The following is an 11947-nucleotide window of genomic DNA, read 5'->3' as shown; positions in this document are numbered from 1 at the left end:
CACCAATAAAGATGATTTAGAGCAGCAACTTTCTCACAAGTACAACTAAAGCAGAAAGATTTGCAGCTGGAGTAATGAGAGTATCCTTGTCTGTGGGCAACACGAGGACTATTTAAACCCACCAAAGCAAGTTGACATGACTGATCATAAAGAATAGAGTGAAAAAAGGCTTCAGAAAAAGGGTGAAGTTTCATGGCTCAGCCGCAGTGCTGTGGTAGGTGGGCCATTAGTACCTGTACTCTAATACCCTCATGTAGCACGTGGGCCTGGACTTGAATCACAAACAAGGCAAAGCAGCACCCTGTGGTACGTGCTGAAGGTGTTGGCAGGGGAGAGACTTCGAGCAGATGGGGAAGCTATGGACAGTAACTCTTCACTTAACACGTTTACAGATCTCTGCTGTCCTCAGCAAGCCAGACTCAGCAGCATTTGTGTTGTAGCTACAGTTATGGTTAAGAGGTGAAGAACCACCTCTTCAGTGATGTTCAGTAGCTGCCTACATGAACTGGGACAGAAAGGGGTCTCAGCCAAGCCAGAAGTCAAGTTTTCTTAGACAATTATTTAAGAGGGAATCTTTGTAGGACCTCACCTCTAGTTAATGAGCTCTACCAGGGAGTAGCAGCTGAAGTGACAGCTAGGGATGGCTCCTAAAATATCAGTCAGTGCTAACAACCCATTTAATAGAGCCTCTGGAAATGCATCCAGTTTTACAAATAGAATAAAGGAAAAGAGCTTTGTCTAATATAAAGTGTGGTGCCTCTTACCCGTCACTGTACTCCTCTCCAAACACCGTGGTTATGTTCACAGGGGCTCACCCTGCATGTGATGGCTGCTAATTGTGCTGGCATGTTGCAGAACGTTGGGAAGTGTGAAGGAGACTTTGCCCCTTGTACTGACCTCTGTATCCTCCAGCTTCTTCCAGGAGCCGTCCATCGGATCTGTGTCCCAGCACAGACTGCACTGGCTGAGTGAAGGAAATCTAATGGAGCGGTGGCTCAGTTCCCCTGTGAGAACGCCCTTCCTCCAACCCGCCCTCACCAGTGACACGGCCGGGCCACTCGGTCTAAGTGGAGAGTGGCCGTGTTCACCCTGATTTGCCATGTTTGCCTGCACTGTCCGTGCCTCGGAGTGGATGTATGAGCTCTGTCTGGATACAGGCAGAGAACTAAGGACGAGGCAGACTCGGCACTAACGCCCAGTGCTGCAGACTGGAGCTGCCTCAGCACCTCACCGAGGGGCGTCAGCTCCTCTGAGAAACGGACACTGCAGGGATTCATCCAGAGCTACAAACACCACATCACAAACATGTAAAAAGAGAAGAGTTTTTATTGGTTATATACTGTAGAGCTGACAGTGTTCAAGTCAGGAGAGACATGCAGATAAAGTGTGTGTTTACATTTGGCATGCAGACTAAGAGCACTGTGTAACTGGAAGGAGGTGAGCACCATCTGTATCCACTGCATGGGCAGCCTGGAGAGGAAAGAGCTGGCTTCCCTCTACTAAGCATGCTGAGACAGGGAGAGTTTTGAGAGGGTGAAACAGTGCTGATAGCTTATTGGACACAAAGTTTGTTTTAGGGAAATAGGCAAATTGGCTTAACTTGGATGAGTCTGTGATTATGAAAAGATTTCTTGTATTATTTGTCTTCTAACTAAGCTGCCCTAGCCCAAATATATGTCTGCAAATACAAAAAAATAGATTTATTCTCTTAAAAATACATTCCATGCAGCCTGGAGTTCTGCTTCCCCAAGGCAGGAGCCTGCACTGCATGCTGGGCAGCCCAGGAACATGATCCTTTGGGTCCTCAGGTCACTGACCAACAATGGCTTCGCGTTCCATCACCTCCAGAGCAGCCCTGGCGCAGCGCCCCGACGCCTGCGGCGGGTGCAAGGGGGGGCAGGGGTGAGGGCTGCTGTATTGGAGGTGACCCCAACGGGACTATTGCTTCGCTCTGTGGCTAGGAAACTGCTCGTGTCAAGTGCCTCTTGAAGCACCAAGGTGCACCACCCTGCCCTGTGCTTCCTGCCCTTCTCCCTCCCTGGAGGCCCTGGCTGCAGGACGGCGGGGGATGGCAGCCCCTGATCCCCTCCTCGGTGGCCCCGGAGCTGCAGCCTGACACGGCCAAGCTCTCACCCTGCCACGCTGCCTGAGCACTGGAGGGTTGCTCTGCGTGCTCAGGGTGTTCTGGACACAAAGGAAGCTGCTCGGTGAAGCAGCAAGCTGCTGGGCCCTCAGGCTCGTGCCAGCCGCTCTGGGGAAAGCTGCTGGCTCTCCGAAAGGGACCAGCATCTCCGTCTCCTTGGGAAAAGTGAGCACTGACACACTTCCTCTGTACAGCAAATACATTTACAACTTTGGGATTACCCGAGTGCTTGATGCACAGCCTCATGGCATCATCAAGCCCACTGAAAAGCCTGTTATATTTATATGCTAAAATTACAAATATTTCTTCAGTGATGGCAATATTTACACATAGACTATTTTACAGCTGTTCAAAAAAAGTGTGCAAGTTGAGTAAAACACATTGTGTTTCCTGAAGTCATTGCTATAAGTTTAATAATACAATCAGCTCCTATTGCACTCATGATTACAGGGCATGGCCCCTTTCAATTTTAAGGAGGGTTTTCTTTCTCAGATTTAATCTCGGTTGTGGTAAAAACAACCCAGTGTACAGTTACTGACTGACATCTGTGTTCATTATTTACAAGCAGTGAGACTGAGTCTAAAGCAAGATTTCAAGGTATGTGCTCTAAAATACTGAACAAAACACTGAGGCAGCTGGAGAAAGGAGAGACGTTGCCTGTGAGAAGCACCTGAGGAGAGCAGACAGTGCCAGGGGAGCTGCACTGCTGGGTCAGTAGCTGGGGCTCCTGCTGTGCGCCGCGAGCTGCCGAGCAGCAGGGTGAAGCCCTCCGGTTGCCCGTGGCTAAGGAAGAGCCTGGTCCTGGCTGGCAGAAGGGTAAAACCAACAGTTCTTGCTGCTGGTGGTTTCTCCCCTGCACTTCAGACATGGGGTTGTGTTATTGAGGTGGGCCGTGGGGTTGACGAGCCGGTGGGTCAGTCAGAGTTTTGTGGGTCGGTAGAGGGAAGCCTGTGTTAACCCAGCGTGTCGTATCGTCGGGACTCGGAGCTTTCCTGGGCAGGACTGAAACCAGTTCCCTTGGAAGGAGCTTTGGGAGCACCACGCTAAGCTGGATCCATGCCAAGAACATGAGGAGAGGGCTGGTGGATGTGTCCGGTGGGGTGTGGGCCGCTGTCCTGCAGCAGACAGGAGGAGCCCCGCAGCGGCTGCTCAAAGCCGTCCTGGGCCCCTCCAGCGCGTGCGCGGGCCGGCTGCTGGGAAAACTCGGCTGCAAGTCCTGGGCAGCAGCGACGTGGGGTGGGGGGGGAGGCTCCCTAAATATGCTGCTGCTCTGTGAGACAAGTGTGAGGCCAAGCAGGTTGTCAGCAGCAGTTCTATATTGTAGAGCTGGAGAGCTGCTTAGCAGCAGGGTTGGGGATGTCAATGGAGGCCAATAACGCCTGTGCTGCCCGCAGAGGCAGGGACACACCGAGAACACCCCCGAGATGCAAATCCCAGGTTAAGCAGCAGGTACTGCAGGAGGCGTTCGGGCCACTCGCTGCAGAGCAGCTGCACTGGCTCGGAGGGGTTTTTGCAACAGCGTCTCCCATGCAACAGATGGAAGAGGCCCTGAGGCAGCATATTTAGTTTTGAAGGCAAATGTTTTCTTTAACATGAAAACAAGGGGCAGAGAGTCAGAGCGCAGCATCCTGAGGCTGGCACAAGCAAGCCAGCCCCTTGAGAGCGCTGCTGAGACGTGGCACTTGCTTCTAGTCAGGCTGCAATTCTGCTTATCAGCTGTGGCAAGCCTGCAAGCTCGCCCAGCCAGGCCAGGGAAGCTGCTGCTGTTCAAACAACCCATCTCGGTAATGTCTTTTTTTGTGTGGTGGTGGGGGTGATCCTGCCAGACAGTTAACCTCTGACAAAGCAGGGTGCTCAGGGTGGATATTGTAATTTCACAGGCTTATTTTTAAAAAAAATAATCTGTTGAGATTTCAGATTGCAAAATACGCACTGATTTTCAATACTTCCTGATAAACATGGGGCAGAGGGAGGCATTTCAGAAATCTGAATTTAACTTCAGAATTTCAGTTTCTTTCACTTTTGGTTTGAATTTCGAGTTTAAAAATATTTTCCCATTATACTTGATCTATTTATCCCATTCTCTATTAACACTACCATGACATGAAATGGTAAGAGATAGCAGTTGATATAATTTATTTTAATATAATTTAATTTAAAGATTGAGCTGCCACTTAGTACTAATTTAAAAGCATTATCTTTTTGTCTTGTTATGCAACTTGACATTTATACATGTCATGAAATACAAAAGAATAAAATGAAGGGTTAAAAATATAAATTTGAGAAACCATCTAAAAATTGCAAAAGGAAACACTTTTTTCAAAAATAATTTTTCCCTTCCTCCAAACAATCTTTATTTTAAAAAAATCATGTTATTGAAACACTTTCCTTTTTATATAAATGCTTTCATAGATATTTTCCAACCAGCTCTGTTTTTTTGATTGGTTTGCCTCTCAGAATTGAGGCATATAATTCCACAGGACAGGGAGGAGGTATGGTGTAGAGCTGTGCATGTATGGATCCTGTGGAAGCTGCTCGCCTGGGAGGGGGGAGGTGGGATGAGTGTGAGGTGCAGCTCTGACACGGCAGCTGCTGGGTTGCAGCTGTTCCCACCGCACCCCCAAAGCAGAGAAGGGACTTGTCCCTCCGCAGAGAGGGGTGTCTGTTCCCAACAGGCAGCAGAAAGCCCTGGGGGAGGTCAGTGGTGGTTGTGTGCAGGGCGGGACAGCCGGGGGGCAGCCCTGCAGCTAAGGAGGGACTGGCCAGGCTCTGGCTGTGCCGTCACTTTGCTCAGGGCAGATGCTCCAACGCCTGAGGACCTCTCGGAGCTGTGGGAGTCGTGTCCCCCCGGCAGCGATGCCGCCTGCGCTCGGTGGGCACCGACAGGGGACCATGCCTCTGTGTCTGAAGCAGCCTCTGACCAGCCCGGGGCCCAGACACGGCAGATGGTCTGAAGAGGGGCACAGACAGAGGCTGCCCAGGCAGCTACACGGGAGCTCATCTTACGGTCCAATCCTGCTGTCTCCACCCTGGTTTTGGAAGGAAGAAGGACATTCTGCCTGTCTGCGAGGTTCTTTTTCCCTTAAGAGCTCAACTGCTGAGAGCGAGCAGCAGAGCTGTTGCCTGCAGAGCATGATGGTCATAGAGCTTCAGCTAAAAAAGCAACCCCAGTCCAAGTCAGGAGGAAGTTTCACTGCTGCCTGAACTGCCGTTGGTTTGGCTCAGTGGATGACTTCTTGGTGCAAGAGCTCAGTTGGCAATGAGTAGGTCATGCAAAGCTTGTTGCGGAGACTGACAGCAATAGGGAAGAAACTACTTCTAAACAACATTTTCTGCTCTCCTTCCCTCTTAATGTGTAAAGCAACCAGTGGGGAATGGTTTCCTCCTGCCTAGAGACAGAGGCTGCTGGGAACACAGGTACTGAGGTGACCACAACCCAGGCCAACAAGGGTGTATTAGGAGAATGCCAACTCTCCCTAGGAACTGAAAGTTTTCAGTTGTGGAGCCGTGTAGGACAGCTGTCATGGGCTGGTGGACTGTAGTCACAGGGATACTTCTGGGATCTTGTCTAAATGCAAGTGATTAACAAGAAGTTCTCTCTTGTCCAGGGAGTACCATCATTCAGTGCCTATGCAGTCAAGATTTCCATATGGAGACAGACCTATCATCCTATGGAGAGGATCAAGATTGCAGATACAGAGATGAGAAGTGGGAGTCCCCTGAGCAAAGTCTCTGCAGCTGCCTCTTCAGCAATGAAGAAAAATAATTCACTGGTAAAGCTCCTGTACCTTGCAAATTGCATTAGAAAACTGGTTTCAGGCTAGCTGAAGCCTCTGGTGAGGTTACAAACAGGTGTGACGCCCATGAGCTTGGTACTATCCTGCCTCTTGCTCCACTGTGCAGCGTGTTCATTGAGTGGAAGGCAATACAACTCATCTCCGAGATGTTGTCCAGCAGGCACGGGGAGTACCCTGTAAGAGACAACCCTGCAGCATCACAGACAGGCCAGGACCTGCAGCTGCCTCTGGCAGCATTTTTGCTCTTGGGGAGAGTATCAGGATTGCCCTTAGGCTGCCATCCTAAAGCCCATCAGGATCCTAGCCTGATGGTGGGGCAGGGGAGGGCAGTGGCAGGATCAGTTTGCAAGATACAGGCTCTGTCAGTGTTTACAGAGGAGTAAGCCCAAAGCAGAATGCCCCGGCCCTGCCCCACAGAGCCAGGGCCTATTATCTTTTTTTTATGCTGTAGCATACCCTGCGCCACTTCCACATCCGGCATGTGGATACTCAGAGTGAGACACACGACACCTGACAGCACAGAGGAGATGGAGCTCATCTAACGTCAGAGCACATCTCCATGTGCGCGGTGTTCAGGCTCCTGTTACAGTTGCTGGAGGTCTGGGCAAGACAGAAGATCCAAACGATGGTGTGTAAGTTACAGGGACCTGACTTTACCCAAGTTTTTATCTGGCGTTGCCCCAGTCTGTGCACACAAAGGAGGCTCGGCACAGCACGGCTTCGGGTACAGGAGCCTGCACGTGGCCAGATGAACGTCGCTGTGGGTAACACCTCCTGGTGACCACACAGAGCATCGCTGCAGTGTCCCTTTCCTCAGCTACCAGCAAGGACAGTGTCAGTTCACTAATCTCTACTGCAAACATTACCTATCTCTAAATGCCAGTCTGCAAAGCTCAGCTGGGACTACGTCTCTCTGGGCTTCACAAGAGGTATGACTGTGTAGGGCTCTCAGCTGCCTCACTGCAGTCCTGCTGCTCTCACATCAAGACTCAGCAACTCCTGTGCACACTGACAACAGGTTTGAGGCCTTAAGATATTTTCTGCTCTGGGTGATCCATAAATGGCAAGATGCACTTTGCTCCGGGCACCTACATGGGCAAAGAGGGCACGACAGGAGGAAAAGCAAGTCTTTTGTACAGACTAACCCCCAACAGCACTACAGGCTTGGGGAGGAGTGGCTGGAGAGCTGCCAGTCAGAGAGGGACCTGGGGGTGTTGATTGACAGCTGGCTGAACATGAGCCAGCAGTGTGCCCAGGTGGCCAAGAAGGCCAATGGCATCCTGGCTTGTATCAGCACTAGCGTGGCCAGCAGGGACAGGGAAGGGATCTTACCCCTGTGCTCGGCACTGGTGAGGCTGCACCTTGATTACTGTGTTCAGTTTTGGGCCCCTCACTCCAAAAAGGCCATTGAATGACTCGAGCGTGTCCAGAGAAGGGCAACGGAGCTGGTGCAGGGTCTGGAGCACAGGTCTGATGGGGAGCGGCTGAGGGAACTGGGGGGGTTTGGTCTGGAGAAGAGGAGGCTGAGGGGAGACCTCATGGCCCTCTACAACTCCCTGAAAGGAGGGTGCAGAGAGGGGGGATGAGCCTCTTTAACCAAGTAATGAGCGATAAGACAAGAGGTAATGGCCTCAAGTTGCACCAGGGAAGGTTTAGACTGGATATTAGGAAGTATTTCTTTACAGAAGGGGTTGTTAGGTGTTGGAATGGGCTGCCCAGGGAGGTCGTGGAGTCCCCATCCCTGGAGGTGTTTAAGAGTTGGGTCGACATAGCGCTGAGGGATCTGGTGTAGGTGGAAACTGCCAATGCTAGGTTAAAGGTTGGACTAGATGATCTTCAAGGTCCTTTCCAACCTAGACGATTCTGTGATTCTGTGACATAAGTACGGCTGTACACCTAGAAATTAAAGTCTGCCTGGACCCTATCTCCTCAGAAGGGAGAGGCTGGAATACACATTTTTTCATATTTCAGGCTATAAGTCATATTCACTACAATGTGGGCCGTTTTCCACTTCTCTGTGTGTCCAGGAAGATGTGGTTTAGAAGGCAGAGCAGCAGGTATGTAGCAGCAGACAAGCACCCCAGTACTACAGCAGCCAGCTGAAGCAGGTAAATCAGGGGCTCTGACTTTGTCTCTCCAAATGTTTTTTTCTTCCATCCCTGATTGTCCAATGTGTGCCAGAGGATGACTAGATGCAGTGCCTCTTACTCCCTGGAGAATGTTTTTAGCCATTAAGCTAGCTGAAACAAGTTTAGAACAGAAAAATAAGGTAGTACTTTTTTACCGGTAACGAGTAGAATAATTTACTGAGGCAATACAGTAGACACTCCACCTCTGGGCAGTGCTAATTTGAGCCTGGATTTCTCCTAAAAGGTAGGTAATTCATTTTGCACAAGTTCTCTAAGTTACGTTACTGGGAGGTTGGTTCAGATATTGGCTTCTTGCCTTGTAACTCTCTTTTCTGGATGGTCCTTGAACTCACATACCTGCTCCTCCACTTGGAGACCCAGTGGTGCGTGGGGGTTGGATTCAGGGTCCTGCAGCTCTGTCTTGGTGGCTGGCCTTTTCCCTGGGGTGTCAACCTGGGAGAGGTACTCAGAAGAGCCGTATTGTTTTCTTCTAGAACTGGGCACAAAATCTTTGCTTTCATCCTGTGTGAAGGAAAATAAAGAGGGTTGGGACTCGGGGACTATGAAGGGGTCTGGAATAGCACTAAGTTCCTGGTCCTGGGTTGGCAGTGTGAGGTGCTGGCTTGAGTCCCTTTGGCAAGGGGCCACTTGGGCCATCAGGCCAGCTCTGGCACTTCCTCACTTATGTGCTATTTCATAAAGATTTTTTTGTTAAAACCATCTAGTAATTTTAATCCAAGTTATGGATGTGGAGTCTTCTGTTCAGCTGAACGACCTGTGCACAAATCTGTGCTCAGCCTGTGTGGCTCGCTGGGCCCAGAGTGCTTGTATCCATGAGGGACTATCAGCAGAAAAATCCCACGATTTAGTGACTGAAGCAGTTTCTTAGAAGTATTAACTCTGAGTTTTAACTACCATGGGTGGGGGGTGGCCAGCAACCCGAATCTCTGATTTTCTTGGCAATGAGGATGTGATGTGGGAGTGTCCTACACTGTTTTCCTGCTGTAGGCATCTACAAGGCACTTTTAAACTCACTAATGTTTTCCTGAATGTCTGCAGAGTCACTTCTGGGATCATACCCTGGGATTCAGAGGCTGCCTCAGGGCTGGCTGGGGCACCGGGTGTTTTACTGAGGCTGCACCCTGCTGTGAGTCGCGGGGTGAGGAGTCCCTGTCACCCTCCAGCTCCCCAGGAAGATGGCAGTGCTTTTACTGTTGCTGTCACTGCAAAAACCTCCTTATCCACCAGTTCCAGCACACTGTAAGACACCATCACTTCAACAGCAGAAACAAAGCAAATCATTACAATGGTGATCTTACAATTGCAATAATCTAATCAGCTACTGGGCAAAGTGCAATGGCTGCACTGCACTGCTGAAGGCTTTACCAGAGCTGCTCACTTTGGGGATGGCATCATGGCCTCTGAGGGGGCTGTGGGCACCGGTGGAACAGATTTGGTCCCTGCCCTTTGGCAGGGAAGGGAGAGGCAGCATGTGCCTGGCAGAAAAGCATCTCTGAGATGGACTCCAGGCTTTGATGGGCTCTTAGAAAGAAGCTGTGACATCTGGTGGGTCTGGATGGGCAAACATCTGCCCTGAGCTGGCCCCACTGTGGATGATATACAGCAAACACTAGACCTGACCTCCCCCTTGTGATCCAGGCCCCACAGCTCAAGTGAGATGGCAGCAGCAGCACCTTGGTGAATAGGCACAACACAGGCAGAGGTCCCCCAGGGACCTCCAACCAGCCATGGGTGAGAGATAACCATGGTGGGCCAGGCTACTCATAAAAGCAAGGGGATAATTTTAATTTAATGAATGTCAATCATCTTGATGGACCTGGACAGCTTAGCAAGGGCTAGGCACATCTGTATTTCTGATACAGTAGTTGTCTTTAGAGGTGAGGCCACTGGGTGAGCATATAGGAGCTCCATTCCCTTGGGCGTCTGACAGCGTCAGTCCTTCTCGGCTGCCAGGCAGCATGAATTTATGACTATCAACCCAAATACACTGGTCTCAAAGAGTTTTGTAGGTAAAGAGGTGAGTCAGGGCCATCAGGCTGGCCACCCCCATGTGTTGGTGATGTAGACCAGTACCCCCAGAGCCGGGTCAGTGCAGAGCTCAGCACCCCAGAGGACAGTCAGCTGGTCACTGACAAGCACCTGGGAAGCTGCTCTGAACAGAATGTGACCCCCAGGATTTGCACAAAACCGGACGGAACTCTTGGACAAAGTTACTGAGGTCCACGCCACTGATGCGGCATGGCTGACTGCTTAAGTAGAAGCTTATGTGGAGTCAGCAAGGGTGAAATGGTGATGGATGCATTTTATATTAGTCCCTGAAGCAGAGGAGAGAAGGGGCAAGAGGTAGCACATCCCTGGATACTGTCAGGGAGACTTTTCCATGAGACCCACCCACCATGAGAAGGTAAGCATAGCTTCACTTGAAGAAAAGCCTACCTTTAGGTTTTCACCTAATTTATGCAGCACATGGCCCAGCTCCAGTCGTATTAATGTCACAGCCACAAGAAAAACTAATTAAGTGCATTCATGTTGCACTGCTGCCTGCTCACCTGCTCACCTGCTCACCTGCCTTTGGGCTAATTCGGGCATTGCAAATGTTCAGCAGTCAAACATCCCACCAAATACCGACTTCATTATCTGAAACACGAAGCTCAACAGAAGGACTGCTCGAGGTCTTGCATCTCCTCAGGTCTTCTGTGGGAGCCCGAGAAAGGCTGGCTGCGAGCACTAGAGGGAGCTGGGCCTCGGGCTGCAGCATCCATCCACCAGCACCCATCGCTTTCTGGGGCTCCCCAAGCAGCGCTCGAGGAGCTGCTGCTTCTGTACCACAAGTATTGCTAAGAGCAGCTGACACCTCCTGCAGCTTTATTAGGTTCATTTGCCTATATCAGCGGTACAAAACCGGAAGGCTGAAATTACACCTTGTGCCTTGGCATCTCCTTATTTCCAGGTGCTCAGTTTGGGTCTGTCCTGAGGGACAGGCTGGGGCAGGGGCCGAGCCTCCAGCTTGCTTTAGCCTCCTGCTGCGCTGCAGCAAATGGTCAGATGTCAGGAGTGTTCCATGGAGGAGAGGAAGATGTATTGTGGCAAAACCAGCACAGACCCCGTGTTTCTCAAACAGGATTCTTAAGGCAATCTCAGAGTTTGGATAGCGGAGCTTGGGAAGAGATGGCAGCACAGCTGAATGTGCAAAGTTAGCAGAGATCAGTGCCAAGCCTTCTGCCAGAGAAACAGCTACATCTTGAACTGAAACTCAAATCCCAGCAGAAACAGACTGCTTGTGACATGAGGCATATTATAAGCCTAAAGATACCCTTCAAAGGCAGAGATTTTGGGTTTTTTCCAAGGGCATATGCAATAATTTGAGCTGCTCAAATACATAAAATCTGGTATATCTGTGTATCTGCAGTCTTTCTGGGTAACTTCATGCTCCTCATTTACAAGCTAAAAATATACTTAATTTATGACCAAGAATTCAGATTTGTGACTATGTCAGGGTGATTTTATTTCAAAGTATGATGCAGAGAGATACCTAACTCAATACTCAACAGCCCTGTGTGAACTAACCACGCAGTCGCTTTCCTGACTGCTGTCACTGCAGACACAGGCAAGGCTGGAAGCCAGCGAATTCATCAGGGATACCCAGGATGACCACACAGAGGTCAAGTTGCTCTGTCAGGTACACTTCAACTGTGTCGTAGGCACACCACATAGCTAGCAAATGACAGTGACCCTGAGACCACCGGCAGAATGTACTGCAGAGCTCTACTCAGCCCTGGGTGGGGGGAAGATGGGAAAGAAATACGAGTGCCCACTCTTTAGGGGTCCATGACTGACCACACATGAGCCCAGCTGCA

The 11947-nt window shown here is 50.3% G+C and overlaps 1 protein-coding gene across 3 annotated transcripts in view; it reads right to left on the bottom strand.

Moving 5' to 3' along the window:
- Positions 1-1308: 1308 nt before the first annotated feature.
- LUZP1 (leucine zipper protein 1) overlaps positions 1309-11947 on the bottom strand; it is a 44379-nt gene continuing 33740 nt past the window's right edge. For 2 of the 3 annotated variants that reach the window (XM_074850828.1, XM_074850829.1), the window contains exon 3: positions 8228-8591. In XM_074850828.1, the coding sequence (XP_074706929.1) occupies positions 8367-8591 (225 nt within the window). In that variant the 3' untranslated portion in view covers positions 8228-8366. Of the gene's footprint in view, positions 6115-8227; positions 8592-11947 lie in introns of those variants that run through there. The other variant, XM_074850830.1, reaches the window with a different exon arrangement.

The sequence above is a fragment of the Strix aluco genome, chromosome 26 (genome assembly GCF_031877795.1).
Source record: "Strix aluco isolate bStrAlu1 chromosome 26, bStrAlu1.hap1, whole genome shotgun sequence".
Lineage (NCBI taxonomy): Eukaryota > Metazoa > Chordata > Aves > Strigiformes > Strigidae > Strix > Strix aluco.
This window is presented reverse-complemented; position numbering and strand designations above follow the sequence as displayed.